General features: G+C 44.4%; 1 protein-coding gene across 4 annotated transcripts in view; it reads left to right on the top strand.

Annotated features, from left to right (window-relative positions):
• The window catches only part of RALGPS2 (Ral GEF with PH domain and SH3 binding motif 2), a 785699-nt gene that overhangs the window by 181516 nt on the left and 576612 nt on the right, over positions 1–27571 (top strand). For all 4 annotated transcript variants that reach the window (XM_029618595.1, XM_029618592.1, XM_029618596.1 and 1 more), the window contains exon 4: positions 5430–5480. In XM_029618595.1, coding sequence (XP_029474455.1) covers positions 5430–5480 — 51 coding nt within the window. The remainder of the gene's footprint in view (positions 1–5429; positions 5481–27571) is intronic.

Below are 27571 nucleotides of genomic sequence, written 5' to 3'. Positions count from 1 at the left end.
GCGTTACTTGGAAGTTACCAATGAATTTCGTCTATCCGACCATCTTTTCGTTCTCTGGTCGGGACCCAGAAAGGGTCACATGGCATCCAAAGCTTCTATCGCTCGCTGGCTGAAGGGGACGATTGCGTCGGCTTATATTGGGGCCGGTAAGCAACCCCCTTTGGAGGTCAAGGCCCATTCCATTTGCGCGCAAGCGGCGTCCTGGGCAGAGTCTAGCTCTGTTTCAGTCCAAGAGATTTGCAGAGCGGCAACGTGGAAGTCTCTTCATACTTTTGCAAGACATTATCGTCTGGATGTTTCGGTACCATCAGACGGTTCTTTTGGAGATCGAGTAATTCAAGCGGCGCTATCCACAGCCCGTCCATAGGAGGGAAGCTTGGGTACATCCCATCGTCTGGAATGATCCTGGTATGTACAGGGAAAAGAAAATTATTCCTTACCTGCTAATTTTCGTTCCTGTAATTCCATGGATCATTCCAGACACCCTCCCGTTAGTTTTCGAAGAATTTATTTAGGGTGGGCTATCTCTGCTCGACTGTACTCTTCTCATATTTCTGCTCGCTCTAGCATCCAGAGTTGTTTGTTCAGTATTTATGTGTTAGCAAGTTTCTGTTGAGTTTTTCTCATGCTGTTTCTTTAACAATTTAAAAAATTTTTTAGTTCAATATAGTTACTTGATCCCTCTCTTCCTCTTGGGCTTGGCTTTGCTAGGCTAGATACTGGGGATGATGATGAGGGTGGTGAGGTAATGTAGCACCTCCTCCTCCAGAAATCTGTTCTGACTCCATCTGCTGGACAGGGGACTTAACCCATCGTCTGGAATGATCCATGGTATTACAGGAACGAAAATTAGCAGGTAAGGAATAATTTTCTTATGGCAAAGAGTTTTTTACTCACTCTCCTATTGTAGTACTCAGTGAGGTATAGGGTTATCAAATGATTTATGTCTGTATGATAGCAAAGACAACATAGCTAGTACCAAAGCAAAGAGATATGGAGAGGGGGTCAGACTCTGCCATTGCTGGCATGGATGTTGAACTCTCACTAGTCTTGCTAGGAAGATGGAGAACATTCTGATTTTAGCCAGGAAACCTTCAACCAGAGAATCATACAATTTCAAGTGGAAGAGATTCTCTGCATTGTGTGCAGCCAGCCAACTGGATCCTTTCTGTTGTATCCTGAGAGACTATAGTATCTTTTCTTCGGCTTTTCCTGAAGCTCAGCACCTCTTTGTTTAAGTTATATCTTGTGCCATTGTGACATATCAGCAAATGAACAGGGCTGTAATCTTTCTACCCTTTAGTATCTAAATTCATGAAGGGGACTATTGTATTCCAAGCTGCCTGTCAGTACCTCCAGTGGATGGAAAGCCGATCTCCATACATCCTATGATATCTAAGTTCATGAAGGGCTTGTGGCTACAAAACCTCCAGTTGCAAAACCACTAATGCCATTAGATCTCTGTCATCTTGGCACAATTGATGAAGCCTCCCTATGGCCGAAAAAGTTGGGTTCTTTAAAGCTCCTTACCTGGAAAGTAATATTTATAGTCATATCAATTCAGCTAAAAGAGTTAATGAGTTACAAGCATTAGTTCATTGCTCTCCGTACCTTCAGTTTTTCCATAAGAGCGGTGGTCCACATTCATCCTAACATTTTGCCAAAAATGTTTTGTGCATGTCATCTGAATATAGCCATTGTTTTCCCATGTTCTTTCCAAGACCTCATGCACATAAAAAGGTTCTCCATTCACTATTTATTTTATTTATTTATTTAAGGTTTTTATATACCGGCAATCATGAGCACATATCTTGCTGGTTTACATGAAACGGGAGTGCATTAAATACATCAACTAGAACTGTGGTGATCGAAGGAGCAGTTACAAATAACAAGGGTAGCAGAACTTGGATAAGAAGGAAGAGATAGGAAAGAATAAACGGTTGAACGGTATACAAATAAATTAAATGCTATGTAAAAATGGCATGATTAATGGCTGAATATTTGAAGTCCTTGGTTTGTATCTATGACGTGATATTCACTAGACTGTAAAAGGGCTTTAGCCTATTATCTGACAAGAATTCAGCCACATTGTCAGGCTTCTCAAATTTTCATCTCCTGCAATCCTAACAGGCTGGGTCTAGCTGTTGCCAAATGCATGTTATCCAACTGGCTTGCAGACTATAATCACACATTGCTATTCTCTTACTGGCCCTGAGATCCTACTGTCAAGGCTCATCAAGTGAGAGCCATTGCCACTTCAGTAGCTCACCTGTCTCAATCAAAGACATTTAGAAAGCTGCAACTTGGTTGTCATTTCACACTGTCATGTCCCACTACTGTCTGGATAATCTTTCTAAAAGCGATAGTAGCTTTGGGCAAGTTGTTTGTATAGCCTGTTGCCTAGTTGTCCACTCTCCAAGAGGAATCCAGTTTTCTTATTCAGTAAGTGCTCCACAGTGCAATCTTCCACTTGCTCTTCTCCATGTGGTATAGCTAATTCAGCCCTTCTTGTTATCTGAGTAAGCAAGTTTGCTTACTGTAAAAAGGATCTGTGAAGATGAATTAACTGTGCTTTATACCCGCCCACTTCATTGGAAAGCTGATTACTGATCTAAAACTAAACTCTACAATTGACTAAGGGGCTCATGAGGCAGTGCACAAAGGAACTTTTGCACATACTCAGTAGTAGAACTTTACTGAGCTAGAGAAATGGGTTCATCGGATAATGTCACCCATGTGTCATAGTTAATTCATCCTGCTGTATACTGAGAATCCCGTTTACAGAAAGCAAACTTGCTAGATCCATGAGTTGATGCAATCACATTCTGTAGAATTAATGAGGACCTCAGTGAATTAAAAAAGCAAAAAGTGGCAGATGGAGAATACTGGCAGAGGCACTTCATCATTTGGAATCTGCTGTGATCCTGTTTAAGGAAATGATCCCAGTGTTGAACATATTACATTTGTGAATAGGGGCATGTCCAATATTTACAGCTGCTATAGAAAACTTTATAAGGAAAAAGAACAACATTCCAAATTTTGCTGGATACCTGCTTTAAGAAAACAAACCAGGCAAGTCAAAAGCCATTGTTATAGGATTATGGTAGACAGTTTTTTGTCATTTATTTTTGTGCTTGTTATTTTTTTATAATAAAATTCTGGCATTTTTACTTGAAAGTAATGTAATGGCTTTAGTGTTGGAACCAATTCCCAAGTATATTGTTACCGATGGGAAAAATTGGTTTTGATGTCTTATGTTCTTAAGTCACTGTCTTAAGGAACCAGTTCTGACTTAAGTTTGAGGATTTTCAGTAGTTATCAGTAGTGTTGTCTTGAATTTGTAAATTGGTTGGAATTTGTCTATTTGTAACAAATGCTACTGAAAGTTAGTGCAAAAAATGTTTCCTGAGGATTCTAAATTGTTCCTTATCTAGACCACTCATGTTAAGTGAGTTGAACTTTAATACAACCTGGAAAGCAAAATTTGCAGTGATTTAATAAGTATACTATAGTCCTTGGGTAAGATAACCCCCCTGGGAGTTCCTTGGAAACATTTTAGTAAATCCTAGAGCTCTGGTCACTAGGATTATTGTTAATTTTAATCTATAGGATTCTTTTATTTATTAACAGGTCGATACAGTAAGGCCGCGGTAAAAACAGTGCGGCAGTGTCAGGCGCACCCTTCCTCCCCGCACGCACAGTTCTCTTCACTAACTCCCCGATACTCTCTTCTAATCGCATGCAAATGCATGCCGCGGCTTTAAAGCGTTAGGGAAAGGTTATGCCCGCGTAACCCATTTTTCTGTATAGGCGCTTAATACACCGCTTATACAGTAACCTGGGTGCGCTGGTACCTGTCATTTCAAATGTCATTTCAAATGGCATTTGGAATGACAGGCACCAGGAAGTGTAAAAAACACGAAAAGTCGGGAGAGGAGAAAAAGCAGAGCCGAGCCGATCAAAGCGAAAGTGTGCAGCAAGCCGGCGAAATAGACCTGCGAGCAGAGGCAATAGCAGCGGTTCGGTAAGCCTGGCACCCTCCTTGATGTAGTACGTCCCGGATGCCCCCCCCCTCCCCAGCGCGCCCGCCACTACCCCTTTCATCAGCTGCATCCACTGCGACCCGGCAGTCCCGTGAGGCCTACAAAAAAAAAAAAAAATCCCTGGCTCCCACGCCCCCGCACTGGCCCGCCGACTCTACCCCCCTCCTCCCGATCGGGCGGGTAGGCGGCGGCGAAAACCAAAGCAATTTTTTTTTTTCAAAAAGCGACATCACACAATGCATAAAATAATTTCTCCAGCCTTAAAGCGACTTACTTTTGGGATTTGTCAAGTAAGTCGCAAAAGTAACTTACTTTTCTGAAGCCAAGTTACTTTTGCGACTTACTTTTGGGATCTTGACAGATCCCAAAAGTAAGTCGCTTTTGGAAAAAAACAAAATTGTCGCTTTAAGGCTGGAGAAATTATTTTATGCATTGTGTGATGTCGCTTTTTGAAAAAAAAAAAAATTGATTTTGGTTTTTTTTTGCTTTTCGCCGCCGCCTACCCGCCCGATCGGGAGGAGGGGGTTAGAGTCTGCGGGCCAGTGCGGGGGCGCGGGAGCCGGGGATTTTTTTTTTTTTTTTGTAGGCCTCACGGGACTGCCGGGTCGCAGTGGTAGCATGGCGCTGTGAGGGGGCGAAAGGGTATATACCCATGAACGGATTTGAGTGGGAGCGCTCTGTGAAGCGGGACATGCCCGTGAGGGGCATAATGGGTGGATGCAGCTGATGAAAGGGGTAGTGGCGGGCGTGCTGGGGAGGGGGGGGGCATCCGGGACGTACTACATCAAGGAGGGTGCCAGGCTTATTGTTTTATTGTGTTTGAGTATCTTAAGCGGTGTCGATGGATTTGTTACTAGACTCACAGTCCTAACTCCTTCTAGGGGGAGGCGGTAAAGTAGCACGTTAAGGCCGCGGCAAAACAGCGGGTTACTGAGGAGATAGTATCAGCGCCCGTTACAGTATCGGAGGGGAATAGCTAATTCCTTCATTATACAGCTTTTTCGTTCATTTACATGCTGGGTGCGGAAAGGGTTATGTGTCTATTTTACAAAGCGCTAAGGACGCGTGAAACTGGAGACTGTATCGCTGGATGGCCTTACTCGTCTGTATTGTGCGCTCCGAGCACGTTACAGACGGGCAATCTTCGACCGGATGATACTGTATCGAGCTGTAAGTTTTTGTGTCTAAGCTGTAACTAATGCACTTCTTGAAATGTTTGCTGAATGAAGACCAGGCAGAAGACCCATAGCTATCATAGACTTTAGTATTGAGCAACAGTTCTCTCTGTGAAAGCATAAGTAAAGATTCGTATCATTCTTGTAACTGAAGCTCCCTAAATGAATATAAAATAGCTTTTTAAACATCAGGTTTAACTCTTTCTTTCAGGGTCAGATAACACTAATGGATGGTCCAGTATTTAAAGCAATTCAGCCAGAGGTAAGTAGTTAATGGGATTTGCTTGTAACTTACCTAGGTAAGGACTTTGTGACATTTCCTTCACACAAATTTTTGAACTGCCAAGTTCAAGCACATTTAGTGCTGCTGCCTTTCTTTATCTTTATTACTGACTTAATTGCCTACTGCAAGAAGTGCATGTGGAGGCCTTATTCAATAAAGATGTTTTCCATAGGCACAGAATGAGTCTTTTTTTGAACAAGGCAAATAGCCTTAAAACATTTATGAACATGTAATATGGGTGTATGTGTGTACGTTTTTTCATTCTGTGGCTGTGGAAAACATCTTTATTGAATAAGGCCTCCATATGCTTAACACTTCTTGCAGTAGGCAATGAAGTCATCTAATAAACTATTGATGCTGTTTTTATAAACCACTGCTGTGAGATACTATGTGGAACATTTAAGAATGCATACAGAAAAAAATATATATCTATATACAGCTATCATGTAACCAGTTTAATTTTATCCTTAAAAGGAAAAGCACTTTATCATTTTCCTGAAATTTTATCTTGGATATTAGTTGTCTAGAGTTTGCCTGAGCCTAAGATGACTATATCACTCTTGTTAACCCAAGACTGGGTTATAATCAACTACTACCTTTTCTAGAAATTTTATAGTGGTCATATGCAAAAATAAATTTGAGTAGGTTATTCATTAGATGTAAATCATCTGAAAAAAATTTTCATCCAGTTTATGTAAGGAGAATTAGAATCATATATTTTTAATAGGACTGTCACAGGACAAGCAGGATGGTAGTCCTCACATATGGGTGACATCACAGGATGGAGCCCAATCACGGAACACTTTTGTCAAAGTTTCTAGAACTTTGACTGGCCCCTACTGGGCATGCCCAGCATGGCACTAACCATGCAGTTAGCAGGGGTCCCCTTTCAGTCTTCTTTTTTCGCACAGCAGTAGCCTCGCGGTTAAGGAGCTCCACAGAGATTACTGACAGGAATTTTCCTCACGGAATTACTAAAAAGTTTCATACCCCACAGGGGTCCCTCCTTCGAATTTTTGACTCCACGGTACTCCGGTAAGTTTTTACCCGTTTTCGGTTGATTCCCGTCGAGTTTGGTCCTCACAGCCTACTGGCCATCGACCATACCGCGGCTCAAGGTTTTTCATGGCCATGGCGTCTGGGTTCCATTGGTGCCCGGACTGCAATCACACCATGTCCATCACAGACCCTCATAAAGTCTGTGTAATTTGTCTCGGATGTGAGCATGATGTCCTGACCTGCATCAAATGTGCCCTAATGACACCCAAAGGTCGCAAGGCCAGAATGGAGAAGTTGGAACATTTCTTACGTGCTCAAACCCTGATGCCATCTATTGCATCGACGTCATCAGAACCAGCACCGTCAAATTCGCGCCAGTATCGACCAACGGCCGATGACCGTCAGGCATCGATGACTTCTCGGCCTTTAACTCCCTCTACTCCCCCTCAGGATCGAGGGGATCGTAGAGAGCAACATCACCATCGGAAGCCTCTGATCATCGAGGGAGCAAAATCAATGACCTCGCCATCATCTGAGCCGCCGTCGAAGAAACCCATCCAGAAAAGGCACCGACCTTTTTGGCAACTAGGTCACCGAGGCAACCCTCACCTGAAAGGGGATTGGGAGCCGCGACTCCGCCTTTTAATGGTGGTCCCTCCGCCTCTGCCTCTGTCTTCTGTCCCGGAGCCGGGGCTGCTTGCTCCAGGTCTCCGAGAAGAACTGGACCGGCTGGTTCAGGAGGCCATCGACAAGGCGATGCATCGACTTCAAGTTCCTCCGGCACAGACATCGGTACCGATCATGGAACCGACTGCTGACCCGATTCCGGCAGCGTTGGCACTGCTGCTCTCGAAAATGGAAGCGCTCATCGCCGCTTTTCCACCCATGGATCCTGGGTCCGGTGCCTTCTCTGCTTACCTTGTCATCGGGAGGAGAAACACCGTTCCGCATCCCTCCATCAGGAATCCTACCGATGCCTCAGCCATTGATGCCATCTCGTCCATCGATGCCGATACGTCCGTTGGCGCCACCGATCCATTCACCAGTGCCTTCGATGCCTTCATTGGTGCCTCCAATTATTCCTTCGGAGCCTAGACCAGGACCTTCAGGGATTCCACCGTCCCATCCCCCTAGGGTTCCTAGAGGGGCAGATGCCGATCCCTACGATACCTGGACAGATGATTCTTCACCAGACACTGATGACTTGCCTTCACCACCACCCTTCTTCTGAAAGCAGAAAGCGTTCTCCTCGAGAGGACCTTTCCTTCATAAACTTTGTGAAGGAGGTGTCTGAATTGGTTCCCTTCCAATTACAGACCGAGCACGATGACAGGCACCAAATGATGGAGTTGTTGCAATTCCAGGTTGCTCCCAAGGAAATATCTTCCATCCCCATTCACCAAGTTCCTCTGGATCTCCTCAAAAAGAACTGGGAACACCCTGGCTCTGTTGCTCCAGTCAACAGGAAGGCTGACACCACTTATTTTGGTACAGACAGCCCCAGGTTTTCAAAAATCTCAATTGGATCACCACTCTGTTGTCGTGGAATCTGTCCAAAAGAGAGCAAAGAGATCAAAACCTCATACTTCCTTTCCCCTAGGGAAGGAGCAAAAATTTCTAGATGCCACTGGTCGCTGGGTCTTCCAGGGCTCAATGCTCATCTCTCGGATTGCCTCTTACCAGCTGTATATGACCCAGTACAACAGGGTCTTATTCAAGCAGATACAGGACTTTGCAGAGTCCCTGCCACAGCAATTCCAGGAACAGCTTCAAACCCTAGTAAACAAAGGTTTTGAGGCAGGCAAGCATGAGATAAGATCATCTTACAATATCTTTGACACTGCTACCAGGGTATCTGCAGCTGCTACCTCGGCGAGAAGATGGGCCTGGCTTAAGTCTTCGGCCTTCGCCCTGAAGTGCAGGATAGATTGTGCGACCTGCTCTGTATGGGAGACAATCTGTTCGGCGAACAGATTCAACGAACGGTGGCGGAACTCAAGGACCATCATGAGACCCTGAGACAGCTCTCTGATGCCTTCTGATTATGCCTCCAAGCAGCCATTCAGGAAGGATACTAAAAAGTCATTCTTCCGTCCAAAGAAGTCCTATCCACCACGGTCTAGGACTCGTTCCATGAGACCTTTCCATAAGGCCCAATCTCGTCAGACACGAAAACAAAAGCCACAGGCAGCTCCTCAGCTGGGCCCTGCTTCTGGTTTTTGACTCCTGCATAGAGAGCAGCAGCCAGCTTCCACTGCCTCAGATACCAGTGGGAGGTCGGTTGTGCCATTTCCATAACAAGTGGCACACAATCACCTCAGACCAGTGGGTCCTCGCCATAATCGCTCAGGGTTATCACCTGACATTTCTCTCCATCCCACCGGATTCCCCACCTCGGCTGACGTGGGGAACATCCGACCACTCACCACTTCTGGAACAGGTGGTCTCCCTCCTCCTTCAGTCCAGAGCAATAGAACCAGAACCCTATTCCCAACGAGGCCTAGGATTCTAATCCCCAAAATATCAGGCGGCGTTCATTCAATTCTGGACCTACGTGCCCTCAACAAGTACCTCCAATGAGAAAAGTTCAAGATGGTAACCTTGGGTTCCCTCCTTCCTCTTCTGCAAAAAGGAGACTGGCTTTGCTCTCTAGACCTCCAGGATGCATACACTCATATTGTGATAACTCTATCTCATCACAATACTTGAGATTTCTGGTAGGCCCCAAGCACTATCAGTACAGAGTGCTTCCATTCGGACTCGCGTCTGCACCACGAGTCTTCACGAAATGTCTCATAGTAGTTTCAGCTTTCCTCAGGACTCAAGGTGTTCACGTCTACCCCTATCTAGACGATTGGTTGATCAGGGCTCCCACTCAGCAAACTCCTCTGTCGTCCCTGCATCTTACCGTATACACCATGATTTCGCTAGGATTTCTTGTCAACTACGACAAATCCTACTTAGTCCCATCTCAAATCTTATCATTCATAGGAGCAGACTTGGACACCTTGCAAGCAAAAGCTTTTCTACCTCGACAACGAGCTCTCACTCTCGTCTCTCTTGTACACCAGCTGCAGTCTCAGCGCTACACGACTGCATGCCACTTTCTCATCCTATTGGGACATATGGCGTCCTCAGTTCAGGTCACCCCAATGGCCCGCCTAGCCATGAGAGTCATGCAGTGGACTCTAAGGTCACAATGGACTCAATGCATTCAGCCCCTGTTGACCATTGTCCACGTCACCGACTCACTCAGTCAGTCTCTCACCTGGTGGAAAAATCAGATCAATCTCCTTCAAGGCTTGCCCTTCCAACCTCCAGACCCTCAAATAATTCTCACCACCTATACTTCCAATCTCGGCTGGGGAGCCCATGTGGCCAATCTGCAGACACAAGGAAATTGGTCTCCAGAGGAAGCCAAACATCAAATCAATTTCGTGGAGCTGCGAGCAATCAGATATGCTCTCAGGGTATTTCAGGATCGCCTGTCCAATCAGGTCATTCTGATTCAGATGGACAACCAGGTGGCCATGTGGTACGTTGTCAAACAGGGAGGGATGGGCTCCTACCTACTGTGTGAGGAAGCTGCGCAGATATGGGCGGAGGCCCTCTCCCACTCGATGTACTTCAGGGCCACCTACTTGCCGGGAGTGGACAATGTGTTGGCAGACAAGCTAAGTCATGCCTTTCAACCGCACGAGTGATCTCTCAACCCTGTAGTGGCGGACTTGATCTTCCAACAATGGGGTTACCCTCATATAGATCCCTTTGCAACATGTCAAAACCGCAAAGTACAGAACTTTTACTCTCTCACTCGCAGCCAACACTCACAACCAAGAGATGCGTTCTCCCTCTCATGGGCGACAGGTCTCTTATATGCCTTCCCTCCACTTCCACTTCTCTCAAAGACTCTCGTGAAGTTACATCAGGACAAGGGAACCATGATCCTGATAGCACTTCACTGGCCTCGCCAATTGTGGTTTCCAATACTTCAGGATCTCTCCATTCGCAGGCACATTCCCTTAGGAAAGGACCCGCTTCTGATTACGCAAAACGACGGGTGCCTGCGCCACCCCAATCTGCAAGCCTTGTTCCTGATGGCATGGATGTTGAAAGGTTAATCCTTCAGCCACTTAACCTTTCTAAATCAGTTTTCCTTGTCCTGATTGCTTCACAGAAGCCTTCCACGAGAAAATCTTATTCTTACAAATGGAACAGGTTTACGTCTTGGTGCTCTTCTCAGTCCCTTGACCCCTTTACCTGTCCAATCACGAAGTTTCTGGACTACCTCTGGCACTTGTCGGAATCAGGTCTAAAAACGTCCTCCATCAGAATGCATGTTAGTGCGGTGGCTGCCTTCCATAAAGGTGTTGGGGATGTTCCTATATCAGTACAACCCCTTGTAACACGTTTTCTGAAGAGCTTGCTTCACTTCAAGCCTCCACTGCATCCTCCGGCCCCTTCTTGGGACCTCAACCTGGTTTTAGGGAAGGCTCATGAAACCACCATTCGAGCCTCTCCACTCCTGTGAACTTCACTATCTCACATGGAAAGTGATTTTCCTTTTGGCAATCACTTCGGCTCGCAGAGTTAGTGAGTTACAGGCCTTAGTTACCTATCTGCCTTACACTAAACTTCTGCAAGACTGGGCAGTACTCCGCACTCACCCTAAGGTTTTGCCTAAGGTAGTGTCAGAGTTTCATCTCAATCAATCCATTATACTACCTACCTTTTTTCCCAGACCCCATTCCAATCCAGGAGAGCAGGCTCTGCATAGCCTTGATTGTAAACGGGCTCTAGCGTTCTACCTAGACCGTACAGCTGCCCACAGGAAAAGCACTCAATTGTTTCTCTTTCCATTAAGAGCATAAGAACATAAGAAATTGCCATGCTGGGTCAGACCAAGGGTCCATAAAGCCCAGCATCCTGTTTCCAACAGAGGCCAAACCAGGCCACAAGAACCCAGCAATTACCCAAACACCAAGAAGATCCCATGCCACTGATGCAATTAATAGCAGTGGCCATTCCCCAAGTAAATTTGATTAATAGCCGTTAATGGACTTCTCCTCCAAGAACTTATCCAAACCCTTTTTGAACCCAGCTACAATAAATGCACTAACCACATCCTCTGGCAACAAATTTCAGAGCTTTATTGTGCGTTGAGTGAAAAAGAATTTTCTCCGATTAGTCTTAAATGTGCTACTTGCTAACTTCATGGAATGCCCCCTAGTCCTTCTATTATTCGAAAGTATAAATAACCGATTCACATCTACCTGTTCAAGATCTCTCATGATCTTAAAGACCTCTATCATATCCCCCCTCAGCCGTCTCTTCTCCAAGCTGATCAGCCCTAACCTCTTCAGCCTTTCCTCATAGGGGTGCTGTTCCATCCTCCTTATCATTTTGGTTGCCCTTCTCTGTACCTTCTCTATTGCAACTATATCTTTTTAGAGATGCGGCGACCAGAATTGTACACAGTATTCCAGGTGCGGTCTCACCATGGAGCGATATAGGGCAGCCTGTGGGTAAGCAGACTCTCTCCTCCTGGTTAGCGGACTGCATATCCTTTTGCTATCAGCAAGCAGGCATTCCACTTCAAGACCGTGTTAAAGCACACTCTGTGAGGGCCATGGCGACTTCAGTAACACACCTACGATCGGTGCCGCTTCCTGACATTTGCAGGGCTGCCACCTGCAGTTCTCTCCCTACCTTTACAGCCCACTATTGCTTGGACAAGGCCAGAAGACAAGATTCCATCTTCGGCTAATCTGTCCTGCGTAACCTATTCACAACTTGACGTACCAACACGCTTCCGCCTGCCCGTTAGGGTTCAGGATGCCCTTTGCCAAATTCCACCCCAGTTGTTGTGCCTGTTGCACGCCTTTGGGTACATTTGGTATATTTACTCGGACATCCTCAGCTCGGTACTCACCCATATGTGAGGACTACCATCCTGCTTGTCCTGTGAGAAAGCAAATATTGCTTACCTGTAACAGGTGTTCTCACAGGACAGCAGGATGTTAGTCCTCACGAAACCCGCCTGCCACCCCGCGGTGTTGGGTTCGTTACACTTCTTATTTTATTTTTCGGCACTTCCTGTAGCTTTTTAAACAAGACTAAAGGGGGGCCCCTGCTGGCTGCAGGATTAGTGCCATGCTGGGCATGCCCAGTAGGGGCCAGTCAAAGTTCTAGAAACTTTGACAAAAGTGTTCCATGATTATGATGTCACCCATATGTGAGGACTAACATCCTGCTGTCCTGTGAGAACACCTGTTACAGGTAAGCAACATTTGCTATCTCAATTCCCAAAGGGAGTCAGTGCTACAGAAATATTTGTGAGAACAAATAGAATAAATTTTAATCTTTATTACAAAAATATATGATAAAAAATGAACCCATCTCTGAGTGGGTTTCAGAAAGGAGCTATTTTTGGTCATGCAAATTTGGGACAACTGGTCATTTTGGGGTTTTTTGGCCTTTAAAGGTTTTGTGGAATGTAAGAGGAAGACTGGAAAATTGCATCTTTTCCTGGTTGAGCAGTTTAATATTTAGGACCAAATTGAAAGAGATGCTACTTGTCAGATGAATGCTGTTAATATCAATAGATCAGACATTCAGTCTGGCTGTCTTGAGAAATGTTCCTGAAGGTCTATATGAAATTACTTTTTATTAAAGCAAGAATCATCAAGGTTTGACTTCCTGACTCTATGAAACTCAGTTGGGCTTCATGAAGTATGTGAAATAAGTCTAGCCAATATAGTATAATAAATGGAAAACTATTCATGCTTCTGCTAAGGAAACTGGAATAATTGTAAAATTTAGATTTAATTTTTGTGTTTATTTTGAACGTTTCTAATGTTCTAGTTCTAAAAATACTTGCTCCTAGTGGCTAACAAATGAATATAGCATATAGACAAAAATATACATCATCATAATAAACATGAAACATAAGTCAGAACAGACATAGACCTAGATAAAGCAGCTTTTGACCCTTACCAGCTAAAAAAACCCCTTAACTTTTTTTCTCCTAAAAGTCAGATAATCTGGTTTATGTCAAAGATCCACAGGTAGAGAATGCTACAGAACTGGGCCTGCTACTGAAGAGACTCAAGCATTGGTTTCCATTTAAATAAGCTTGTCTCAGAGGAAGAGCACAGAACTCATTTTTAGCTGTTGAATTAGAGCGAGAGCAAAAATGCATCATTTTACATGAATGGAAGACGAAAAACAGAGGAGACTGGTTTTCTGAGCTCAGATAGCTTTTCCATCTTGATGCCATCAGATGGAGATATGTGAAGATCTCTAAGGATCCAGAATCTAACATGGATATGACTCTGGAAATTTACTGCATTCCTTTTAATGTGTTACCTCTAATACAGATGTTTTGACTGTTTGCCCTGCACCAAAATAAAATGTAAAATAACAGTATTTAAAAAAAAAAAAAAATTAGGGTGAGGGATATCATGACTTAAATTCCCCCCCTCCCCCCGGCTTGGGGGTCCCCAGGACAGGGTTGAGAACCACTGCTTTAGAGTTTAGAGCAAACAGGGTTTCCCTTTTCATGTCTGTCTGGCTACAGTTAGAATTTTTACTTTTAAATCTTAATTTTAAACAAGCATATTTTATAATACAACATTACTTTCTTCCTCCAATTCAACCAATAATTGCATTATTTCCTCCAAAACCTTGCAATATCCACCCATTTCCAAATTTTATGAACACGTCAGTTTCTTTCCATATGGCATAGCTGACAACTGTGTCCAGACCAAGTGTAGATAGCCAGCCACTTGGGTATGTAATATGCTCTGTGAATACATCTAAAATGTGGTAATCTAGGGCTTTCAGCCTTATTGAGCTGTGCTTTGCAACTTATCTAAAATGCTATGGCTCATCTGATCGCAGGGACTGGTTATCGTGAGCATATCATTCCATCGCTGTGGTGGATACATTTTTAATGCTACAATTTTGACATTCAGAGCTATCCAAGGGACTTGTTCCAGTTATTTAAGGGAGGCTTGCTGTCCACTGCAAGTTATTCCTGCCATCTGCTATAAATTATTCCTATCTATACTATTAAGGATATATCCTTAGTGTAGACAAATAACTGACTGGGGCAGTTGATCTTTTTCTGCCATCCACTATTATTTGCATTATACCCCACATGCTTTTAGTTCTTTTATAGTTTTGTTAACAATATAAGATTTATGAGTTTCCACAGGAATTTGCAGACTTTCTAGAGTAGCGATTCCCGGAAGAATCGTGGTTATTAGTTTGAAAGTCAGATCCCTAGTTGACATGTTTCAGATCAATTTAGTCCCTGTGAGAGGCGTTTTATTTAAAGCAGCAGTTTGATGTCTACCGCAAAATTATGCTTTTCACTGAGTCTGAAAACAAGCTTAAAGTAACTAAGGAAAAGGAACAACTGGAACTGTTTTAACTTAAGTGACTCGGAACATGACAAATACGTTTATTTTTAACTAAAGGGTATTACAAAATATTTTTTTTCCATCTTGCATACCTTGCAGAGCATCTGCAGTGGATATTTGTTCCTGGCATTTTCATCATTGTGCTGCTTTGTTTTAATCATTTCTTGAATCTTTCTTGGCTTCATTTCAAATAAAGGTCCTGTTGGTCCCTCAGGGTACCACTGGTAATTGATTTCTTCTGAATTCATTATGCAAAAGGAAACATTTCAGAGTAGGCAAAAGTAATCCTTCTGTTTAGCAGCACCAGTGTGGAATAATCTTGCACAATATCTTTCTCTGAAGATAAGTAGAATCACTAGTCACTCATAGATGCCATCATGCTATGCACTGATTGGATGCTTTCCAGAGCTTTCTTCAAAGAGTTGGTAAAACATGTCTAATAACAATTAATGATAATTCTCATATCGCTACAATCCTGCAGTGTGTATTCATTTTTTTTTTTTGTTGGTCAGTGACATCCCCCTCCCCCAAAGCTGTTTTCAGAGCATTATTTTGGCAGAACTTTTTCTTTTTTCTCAGCTGCAGTGTGCTTCAATCTTTCTAACCCTCTAGTTTCCCTAGTAAATTTTGCAGCAATAGGCTGTAGCTCCTAGTGACAGACCATTTGGTTGAATATTTGTTTTCAAGTAGATAAGCAGGATGAATTAGCCATGCTGTCTGGGACGTCCTCCGATCCTGTAGGTGGTGGAGCTCTCAAAGTAAAGTTCCGAGTCTTGCTGTAGTGTGTGCCGGCTTGGCACCTCCCCTCACCTTCCAGAGTCTCCTCAGTCCAGTTTTTTCTGCAAGCCTGACAGCACATGGAGCTCTCGGTCTCCTCAAGCTCTGCTGTGAAGAGAAAAATAATTGTTAAAAAAGAGAGGTTTATTTCACTTTATCACTTCTGCCAGTAGTTAGGCGTAACTACTTCTGCCAGTAGTTCTGCCCGTAGTTAGGCTTAACTACTTCTTACAAATATATCAAAATCTGACTAAAAATGCCTCGTCCACGCTTCAAATTGTGCAGCTGGGGAAAATGTCAGTTACTGACAGACATACCTCCTGCTATATTTGTCTATGCCCTCAACACGACCGGGCTAACTGTGTAGATTGTGGACACATGGCCCCTAGAGCACAAACATCGGGCAGCCAAAATCCAGGAATTGAGACAGGCTGCGTCGGGATCTTATGCCCCCTCTGAAGACTTGGCAAGATCCTCTCTGGGACCTTCCCTTGGGTCGAAGGAGTCGGTGTGTCCACGGGTGGCTTCCGTTAGTCATTCTGCTTCGACTGTGGGCGACGCATCCATTGCGTCGAAAAAAGCAACAGCTTCGATCGGCGTCAATATGTCGACTGGCATCGGCGCCTCGACGCATCATCATCGCACTAACGCATCTGGCGCAAGCAAGTCCAGCCATGCTTCGGGATCGAAGCATGGACATACAACTTCGACGCACTTCAGGGTCGACTCATCACCAAAAGTCGCTGTTATTGACTCCATCAACGCAAAAGGCTCATAAGCAGCCAAAGAAACATTTCTGACCATAAAAGGCAAAAAGAGCCATCTACACTTCTAATTGTGGACGAAGACCCTCTGTCTTCTCCTCCGGATGCATCCTCACCGTCTCTTCCATCTGACCATGAGGAGCCTTTACTTAAGAGACCACGGAAAACATCACACTCGGGGAGCGAAAAGCCTATTCTGCCACCACAACTCCCCCATGAGGTGCATCACTGGATACACAACCTCAGGAGGCATTGGCATCCCAGGCAATGTCACAAATCTCCTTAATCTTGGCACAGTTTTTGACAACAGTTGCAGATCAGGGAGGACGCAGGCCAGAACCACCACAGGAGGCTCCAATGTCGCCTCCAGGCAGCCCCAATCCTGGTCTGGCCCCGGCATCACCTTCTACTTTATCATCTTCACCTGGCTTGTTAACGGGGTATCCTTCAGATCCCCCAGAGGATCAACCAGAACCAGTCTCTCCTCCCGAAGACCTCAAGTATTCCAAGTTCCTCGAGAAAGTGGGTCAAACACTAAATATTGAGGCCAGGACGCTGCCAGATCCAAGAGCGGGTGTTCTTGGCTTATTAAACGTTTTTGAAACTCCAGCAGAACCTATGGCACTCCATCACATGAGGTGCTGGATGCAGTACGCTTTCAGGCCTTCTTCAACTTCAAGGAAATTGGAGTTAAAATATCGGATGTGTCAGTCTACCTATTATTCACATGTTCAGTTGCCTCACGTCTCGGTAGTGGTAGAGTCAGCAATGCAAAAGTCCCGTAAATCCAGGTTACATTCTAATGCCCCTCTAGGTCATGACTACAAATACATGGATGATTTTGGTAAGTGAGCATACCAATCAGGTATGCTTAACGCAAAAGTCCAGCAGCATCAGTTTGCAATCACACAGTACCTATTCGAGTGCTTACAAGCCTTAAAGCCTAAGCTTCAGGAGGGATCTCCTGATCAACACCTCCCTGACGAGTTCCATCACATGGAGGAGGGTTTGAGACATCTCATCCGTACAGTGTATGAAGGGTTTGAGACTTCTGCAAAGTCCACAGCAAATGCCATCGCAGCAAGGAGATGTGCATGGCTGAGGACAAGCGCCATCAGGGAAGATGTCCAGTAGAAGTTAACAAACCTCCCCTGCTTGCCGGACAATTTATTCGGCGACCAGTTCTGGGAGACAGTAGCACAGTTAAAGGAGCAGAAATTAGAAGTGCAATCGCTAACTACTCCATCGGATATTTCAACCTCCAGAAGGTATTATTCAACTTACCGCAAGCCACAGTATCAGCATCGACCCTTTAGGCCTTATCCACCTTCACAGCCTCTGTACTACTCCTCTTCTCGCTCTCAGACTTCGCAACCACAGGGACCTAGACAACGTCAAAGGACTCCAAAACAACCTAGGACTCCTCAGGATCAAAACCCGCCAAAACCATCACAAGGTTGTTAGGGAATCCCAGACCACCGCTACCACTTCCAGTCGGAGGCAGGTTAATCCACTTCTTACCTGCATGGGACGCCATCACAACTGACTTCTGGGTATTAAAGATAATAAAGGAAGGCTACTCCCTCAACTTCCAATCTTTCCCCCTATGCCACACTTGGTACGTACCAGGAATCAAGGCATGCATTCCCAGCAAATGCACCTGGAGATCACCAGCCTCCTACAACAGCAGTGCATACATGAACTACCTGTATCGCACCATCACACAGGTTTTTATTCCCAATACTTACTCATTCCAAAGAAATCAGGAGGATTCTGACCTATCCTAGATTTCAGATCGCTCAACAAGCACTTGATGATGGAAAAGTTCAAGATGATGTCCCTCAAATCCATCTTACCCTTTATTCAACCCAGAGACTGGATGTGTTCCATAGATCTGAAGGACGTTTATTCCCACATACCAATGCATAAAGCCTCCTGGTGGTACCTTTGCTTTACGGTGAAGGGCTGCCATTTTCAGTACAAGGTACTTCCATTTGGCCTCTCCTCTGCTCCCAGAGTTTTCACGAAATGTCTAGCGGTAGTGGTGGCTCACCTACGAAGACAGGGCATACAAATATTTCCCTATCTGGACAATTGGCTTCTAGTAGCACCCAGCCCATTTCTTCTGCCAATGCGTTATGTCCATTCAATGCTTGGATGGATTGGGACTAATGATCTTACGAGAAATCAAATCTTCAACCCACACAAGCATTGCAATTCATTGGAGCCCATATTGACACTTCAAAGGATAAAGCTTTCCTTCCCGAATCATGAGCAATAACACTGAGGAATCTCGCTCAAACCCTAAGACACTCGACCACTGCTCCTGCTCGACAAATATTAACACTTCTCAGACATATGGCGGGGATCTGTCTGTGTGGTTCCCCACACACGTCTCCACATGCGACATCTTCAGTGGGGCTAGAAGACTCAGTGGAATCAATTCTCCGACCACCTCTCTGCTCCTGTCTCCATCACGCCCAGCATGAAACAGGATCTGGACTGGTGGCTGACACCAACAGCTCTAATAGTGGGAGCCCCACTGCGATCACCAGTTTATCATATCATACTTGCCACAGATGCCTCAACAAAAGGATGGGGTGCTCACTTAGCCCGCCTTCAAACTCAAGGCCTCTGGTTCACCTGGGAGAGTGCTCTAGCAGGTTTGCTGTATAATCTGAAATGCTCTCCAAGCCTTCCAACTCACATTAAAAGGAAAGACAGTCATGATCCACACGGACAATCAAATGGCCATGTTTTATATAAACAAAGGAGGAGGGTCTGGTTCCTGGACCCTATGCAAGGAAGCAATGACTATCTTAGAATGGGCAACCAACAACTCCATTGCCCTATAAGCTATCTACCTACCTGGCATCAACAACACCAGAGCAGACAAACTAAGCAGAATATTTCATCCCCACGAATGAGAGCTTCATCAGAAGGTAGCACTGAAGCTCTTCCAAACTTGGGGCTGGCCACGCATCAACCTATTCACCACGGAACGCAATTGCAAAGTTCCAACCTTCTGCTCTATATATCCAAGTGCCCGAAGGCTAATGCAGGATGCGTTACTCATAGACTGGTCAGAAGGCCTACTGTTCGCCTTTCCCCCAATACCGTTGATTTCTTGCACGGTACAGAAATGCATCACGGACAATGCTGATCTCATTCTGATAGCTCATGCATGGCCCAAACAACCTTGGTACGCATACCTAATTCGTCTATCAGTGAACACTCCAGTTCCACTGGGAAACAGCCCTCGCCTACTAACCCAGGAAGGGGGGATCCCTTCTACATCCACTTCACTCCTCTCTGAACCTCACAGCGTGGAGATTGAAAGGCTGCTATTTCAGAATCTAAACCTTTCGACTCACCTGGAAGATATCCTAATCTCCTCCAGAAAACCTTCCACCAGGTTAAATTACAGAAGAAAATGGTTGAGCTATGCCTCTTGGTGTTTGGACAGGAACATGAACCCATTCACCTGCCTCCAAACAAATTACTCGCTTATCTTCATCTGCTATACTAAAGAAGACTAGCTACCGCCTCCCTCAGAGTCCACCTGAGTGCAATAGCAGTGTATCATTCTCTACACAATGACGCACTAATATCTACTCACCCTCTCATTTCTAGATTTATGAAAGGGATCTTACGTCTGTGCCCACCAATACGTAAATCTGCCTTACTGTGGGACTTAAACATTGTACTGGAACAACTTATGCTACTTCCCTTTGAACCTCTAGATACCTGGCATGGACAGTATTTTTTCTGGTAGCGCTTACTTTGGCGAGACGTGTTAGCGAACTTCATGCACTAGTCCACTACTCTCCGTATCTAGTGTTCTACCACGATAGTCACGTTACAAACGCATCCTAACTTCCTACCTAAGGTTGTTTCATCTTTCCACCTTAATCAGTCAATAACTCTTCCAACCTGTTACCCAAAGCCTCATACCAATGAGGCCAAGCGTAGACTACACACGCTAGATTGCAAATAACCTTATCTTTTGTAAACCGTTATGATGGCGTTATTTTGACGATTCTGAATGACGGTATATAAAACTTGTTAAATAAATAAATGAGCACTGGCTTACTATAAACAGAGAACTGCTTCAGATACGAGAGCATCTCAACTCTTCCTCTCGTTTAACCCAAATGCACCAGGGTTATCGGTTTCAAAAAGAACTCTGTCATCCTGGATCACAAACTGCATTCAGTTTTGCTACCAAAGACATTCAGAATCCTTGACATCTTCTCCTAAAGCGCACCAGGTGCGTGCTGTAGCGGCTTCCATAGCCCACCTGCGCGATATACCCGTATTGGACATTTGCAAAGCTGCAACCTGGTCCTCACTTCATACCTTCACTACTCATTACTGTTTGGACAAACTCACAGCAGCGGATGCCTCCATGGGCAAACAAATCCTAGAAGCAGGCACCTCCTGAATCACCTATTCCACCAAGGACTGTCCACAGTGTTCTTCCGCATCTTGAGCGCATGAAATATCGCAAAATTAACCAAGAAGTATCACTCAAGTTGCTAGCTGGGGACTCCCAGACAGCATGGCTAATTCATCCTGCTTATCTACGTGAAAAGAGCACGTTTGCTTACCATAAACGGTGTTTTCCATAGATAGCAGATGAATTAGCCATGCTGACCCTCCCACCTCCCCGGATAGTCTTGCTACCAACTACTCTGCTTTATCACGGACTGAGGAGACTCTGGCAGGTGGGGGGAGGTGCCAAGCAGGCACACACTACAGCAAGACTCAAAACTTTACTTTACAGACTGGAGGATGTCCCAGACAGCATGGCTAATTCATCTGCTATTTACGGAAAGCACCATTTACGGTAATGGGTCATTATGAACTGAGATAAATTCTTCATTTTGACTGTCAATGTCTCAAAAGAAGTCCAGTGGCTTCAAGTTTTGTCCCAAGTGCAGATAAAAGATGTCCTTCTTGGATCATTACCATGTCTGCTTTAAATGCTTGGGAAAGGTACATGATTTTACTTTTTGTAACAGGGACAGTTAGGTATATCCAGATTAGGCTGATGGACTGTCTTTCTTACTTGAAAGACTAATTCAACTTAAACCGGTGCCGAATGTGGGGGAGGGAAAGGCAAATGAGCACAAAGCTGCACTAACCAGTTCTGGCATAGAAATGTCAAAGGAAATATGTTTCCTAGCGTGTAGACAGATGGACTTAGGACTAGTGGGTTATGCCCCCCTGCCAGCAGATGGAGACAGAGCAAGCCAATGTCATAGTATATATACTCCTGCAGGTGACTCCAGCCTGTCAGTATTCTCCGTCTGCAGCAGATGGTGGATATGCATCTCCCTATGGGAATTGTTTTGTGTTTTTTCAAAGGAGAAATATGAAATTCTGATTTAAGGAAAAGAAAGCCCAGCTCTCCTGCGATGATACCAAGAGGTCCCTCCCCAGGTTGAGAATTCCTGAAGTGATTTCCATGGCCCCTCAGGTGTGCCTTGGCCCAGTAGGCTGTTTTCCTGGTGTGGGTTTAGCTGCTTGTTCAGCTTAAAGGCAGCGGGTGCAGGAGGCCAAGCACAGCGGTGAGGGCAGATGCCTTCTCTCCCCATAGCTGGAGATCATCTCTGTACTCAGCTGGTAAGTGCTGAGCTTAGGTAAGGTTTAAAAACAAAAAAAATGGCTTCCTCTCAACCAGACAAAAAAACCAACAAAGAGCACTCCTGCAGTCCTGTGTGTCAAATATAAGAAAAAAGGAAACTTCTACTGAAATATTCAAAACATAACGAATCTCCCATCAAAAAAGTAGATTTTTATCGTTTGACTTTTTAAACTTTTTAAACTTTACAGATATCTTTGAGAAATATCATTCGCTACCCCTGAGGAAGCTACCGGCCGCTGTCAGGTTTAGAGTGTTAACCATTTCTAGCCGGGATAGACGGACATAATTTCTATATATATAAAACAAATTATTACCAAGCTTCTAGCTGCACAAGCCGCAAATGATTAGTAGACCGGACGGTTCTTCAGTGGGTAAGAACACGTCAACAGGCTTTCTGATGCGGCATCTATAAAAAGTTAGTTAAACGATAAAAATCTACTTTTTTGATGGGAGATTCGTTGTGTTTTGAATATTTCAGTAGTGGTTTCCTTTTTTCTTTCATTCCTCTCAACCAGGCCATTTGCAGTGTTAGTTTCCAAAGGTCCAGCTTCAGTATTTCTGTACCCTATTTTCATCCGGGGCCCTTATCTCCTGGGGTTACGTTCATCCGGGGCCTGTGTCTCCCGGGTTTACAGCCGGAGGTCCATGCAATAGTTTCTTGGGAGTAGCTGAAACTGCCTAACAGTGGTGTGCTCTAAAACCTACTCAGTCTCTAAGTGGTACATCACTTTGTTATATACATGTATCACTGGGAACGTTTTTACTTTTTTTTTTTTTCTTATGTCTGGGTCTGTTCCTTTTTTGGAGTGGAAAGTTACTGCAACTTGCTAAAATTAAGGATGCCAGGTGCCATATCTGGTACACTCCCTTCCTCCCTATTCCTCAGTCAGGCCTTTAGACATGGGCGAATTTCTACACCAACTGTTTGTTTTCTCACTCAGAGTTGTTTGCTCATATTAAACAGGAATGCATTCTTTACTTATGCTGAGCTGTTCTTTTATTTTATTATTTAATCCAGGTTATTCTCATTCCCCTCTTGAAGGATTATTGCTAATAAACCTTCACTTTGAATGGCCCATTTCTGGCTGTCTTAGGTTGTCCGTTATGGCCCATCGTAGTGGTGGGTTACCCGAATCTTACCCGTCATTGCCTAGCATACTGTTTATATCACCGGTCACATAAGGGATTCTGTCATGGGATCGCGTACCTCAGCATATTGAGTTTGCACAATGTTATTCTGAGAAACCATGATCTTAGGAGTAAATGGCATCTTTGGTCAGAATTGTTGCAGGCATGAGCAAACACATGAGAGACAGAAACATAACAGTAGGGATAGGGCAAGGAATCCAATGGCAAAGCTAATGAGGCCTCGCAAGTGGCTGCCTAAACTGGAGAACCAGGAAGAGAAAGTGCTCCACCACGGCACTGACAAAACCTCTTTCAAAATCACTAACTTGAAGTCTGGCTAAGTCTTGTATCTTTTGCAGAGCATTATGTACAATATTAAAACGGTTTACCACAACTGTACAACATTCTGAACTATTTAAAACAGTGCATAAGCCACCTTGTGCTGCAAGTATATAATCTAAACCATGTCGGTTATACGTAGAAACAATGGTAAGTTCATCAACAGTGTGTTGTAAAGCTCTCAATGCAATTCCTAGCTCATGTGTCATGTAATACTGATTACAAACATCTAATAGCCATTCCTAACTCAGCAGATACTGCAGGTTGAGCAAAGGGTAACCATGAGGTATAGCTAAGTGCATCTAATCTAGTTTTTGTTAAAGGATAAGTAGAGTTAATATAATCTAATGAAAGTTGAATTGCTTGTTCTTCAGGGACAGCTGAAGGAATACTCCTACGGGAACGGTCATGAGTGGGGTTTGATAGTGGAACAATTTTCATGAAGTAATTAAATGTAATCAATACACAAAAATCATGACACGGGGAGTCTGAGGAAAACTATTCCATCACATAACCAATAGTGCCCAACATAAAGATTCGTAAAATTTCGTATCACGGAATAATTAGCACTGTCATAAGGACCATAAACAAATGGAGAATTAAATTGTCATCCTTGTAGGATACAAGGGGCGTGAGTAGAGTTAAGTTCAGACCTAAGGACTGTGCAAGCAATGTATGTGGAACTGAAGGTGTGGGTGTACTGGGTTTCTGTAGCAAGGTGTACAGTTTCTGATAAAGTCATTACACATGTTAGACAGAGTGAGCTTTCAGTCATGGAAGGGGAAGTGGCGGTCGAGCAATTACATTTCCGTAGAAGGTCAGAGATGAGAGGTCTAGGTAGAATGGTTCCTTTATGAATAGCCCACGTGCTATTGTGTGTGTAATAGGTATAGTTGCAAGAAATTGGGTTTAGGGAAGTAACATTGCTAAGGCAAAGATAACCATTTCTATATAGATCAGCAATGAGTAGGGGATATGCGATATTACCCAAATATTGTGTCCATGTTTTTCCTGCTAACGGATCCTGGGAAATATTATGTCATTCACAGATGTTGAATCCTAGTATATGGTATAATTGAACAGGTAAGGAGATGGTGGGGATATGGGAAACGGCCTTAGGGTGAGGAGTACATATAATACAATCTGTAATGTGGGAGGGTAGAGTCTTAACTAGTTCATGGATACTTCGGACCCATAAGTTAGCCTGTCCTTGGAAGGGAGCTCATCCAATGGAAAGCGCAATGGTCAGGGGGCGCATGCACATAAAAATACATACAGCTGGTAGCAAGAGTAGCATTATGTCTTTCGGCTAATGTCTAATGTCCTTCACGTGTGTCCAAACAGTGTCTCCTTCCAAACGGACGGCAGTGGGAATGGCAGCAACAACTTTGTAGGGTCCCAGGTATACTGGATTTTTCCAAGTCTTGTGAGTGAAATGTTGTCGATAAACCAAATCTCCAATGGCAATAGGAAGTTCAAGAGGGCCCTTCTCGGGGTCTTTATCTGAAAGAGAACAAGAAATTATTTGTAAAGCATGTGTAAGGCTTGCCCAGTATATGGGGAAGTCATCCAACTGTACCATCTCGGTTAGTGATTTCCGTGGCCTGGGGTGTCCCGTGCAAATCTGAAAAGGGGACAAGTTATGCTTTGAAGTAGGGGCCTGTCGCAGATATAACAAAGCCCATGGCAGGCAAGTGATCCAATCACTTTTCAATTCCATACTGAGAATTCGAAGTGCTGGTTGGTCAATATACAGAAACTAGTCTGTGATGACATTTCAAAGTCGAAACTAGGGTATCAAGCAAATAATTATGAAAGTGAGATCCATTATCAGTAACTATCACATTTGGGAAGCCAAATCGAGGGATGATATGCATGCAGAGGGCTTTTGCCATTTCACATCCTGTCTTTTTCCTACAGGAGAATGCTTCTATCCATTGGGAGTAGGCATCGGCACAGGCTAAAAGATAGCAGTGTGGTCCCACACGGGTGGTCATATCAGTAAAGTCACAATGCCATACCAGGCCTGGGCCTGATGGTTTGGGAATATGACCCGGTTCTACACATGGGTGACATCTGGGAATAGCAGTTTGGCATATCACAGAATGGGAAACATAGTCATGACATATTTGAGTAAGTCCTGTTGTCCACCAGAGCTCATGAAGACGACTGGCCAACTGTGTGGCTGGTACGTGGGCAGGGAGATGTAAGTAAGGCAGTAGTTTTCTGAGGCCTAAGGCTGGGAGACACAACTTTCCCAAAGGATGCACATAATATACTCCATCGTGTCCTTCTAAAGTGTGTATACAGGCTCCCGCTGCAATCCATGAATGTGGTGCCTGCTGTGTGTGAAGTTGTTGTAATGCAAAAGCATGCGAAAGAGAGTATTCATCATGGAATATAGGTTCCTCATCTGTGCTGTCTAGGTCATTGTCATCTGAAGATTGTGGATATTGTATTTTGTCCAAGTCATAAACAGGACTAGGCTCTGGGCCTTCTGTGTTAGAGGTCTCTCTCCGAGCTTGTGCTCTTGTGGTCACATAAGCACTTTTGGGGAGGGCGGCAGTAGCCGCTTGATCAGCTGAGTTGTTTCCATGTGCTTCCCAGGAGAGTAAGGGATCCTGGTGTGCCTTGACCCATACTATGGCTATTGTCTGTCCTTTGTCAGAAAGTGTGTGTAGGGTAGTGAACAGTTTGTCCCATAAGGATAAAGATGCTAAAGTAGTGCCTGAACTAGAAAGCATTCCTCTTCTCTGCCACTTTTGACGGTATGTGTGTAAAGATGCATATATGTAATGTGAATCGGTGTAAACTGTAACCTGTAAGTCAGGGTTTCTAGTAGCATGTTCCAGGTACTGTGTACATGCCCAAGTGACTGCACATAATTCTGCTTCCTGTGCTGATAGGTGGGGCGTCAAGGCAAAGGCGTGTGAATGTGTTGGGGTCTTTTTTTGGTAAGGTAATTCTATTACTGCAAAGCTCATACCTCCTCCTTTTCCTCCTCCTCCTCCATCAGTAAAATGTATGCCTTGTGACAGAGGCTCCGTTTGCAATCGCAAAGGGTCAGGGTGTTCTATGGTGGAACATGCATGTGGTGTCTGGGGGGGAGTCCTTCTAATACTTCGGTTAAAGCAATCACAAGGGGTGGAGCATTCTTATTCCAATCCTTTAAGGTAGTGTGTGAACTAAGTAACAAAGCTTTGTATTTTCCTATGCGAGATGCTGTAAGCATAAGTTGGGGCGATAGTAACAAAAAGGCTATATCATGGGTAGTGTGTAAGTGAACATCTGCATATGGAATCTGATGTTATAGCTTATCTCGAGCAGTAGCCGCTGCCACGATACCTCTCTCACAAGCTGACATTCCTAATTCTACCATAGAAAAATTTCCCGACAGGTACAAAACAGATAAATCATTCTGCATTCCTACTGCTGCCCATGAGCGGCGGCCATGGGTTACCCATAAATCTATTGGAACAGAGGAATCAAAATACTGTAAAGGGCAGACTGTGCATGCGTCTAAAATAAGTTGACTCAATAGCCTCTTTTCTTCTTCTGATAAACATATTGGGGATTTTACAAATCCTTTGGAATGAGCATACAGAAAGAGCACTCACTTACTAAAAGCAGGGATTCACAGACGGCAGAAATTAAGCAAACCTAGGATGGCATGGACAGCTGTGACTGTTGTAGGGTTTCCTAAAGCAGCTAAAGCAGCAGTTATGTCTTCGCTCAAAACTCTAGCCGTGGGGGTGAGTTGGGTTCCTAGGAAGGGCACTGTAAGATGAGCCTCGCTAAGTTTCTTTCTGTTTACCTTGTATCCTAATGCATGCAACCTGAGGAGTAGATGCTTGGTATATTCAATAGAGAGGGCTTCAGTTTCAGCGGTCAGCAGTATATCCTATCACGCGTCACCTAGATAGGATTTTAGACAGTGCTGGGGAGGAGCCGGCTGTCGTGGTACATGTGGGCACCAACGACATAGGA

The sequence above is a fragment of the Rhinatrema bivittatum genome, chromosome 10 (genome assembly GCF_901001135.1).
Source record: "Rhinatrema bivittatum chromosome 10, aRhiBiv1.1, whole genome shotgun sequence".
NCBI lineage: Eukaryota > Metazoa > Chordata > Amphibia > Gymnophiona > Rhinatrematidae > Rhinatrema > Rhinatrema bivittatum.
This window is presented reverse-complemented; position numbering and strand designations above follow the sequence as displayed.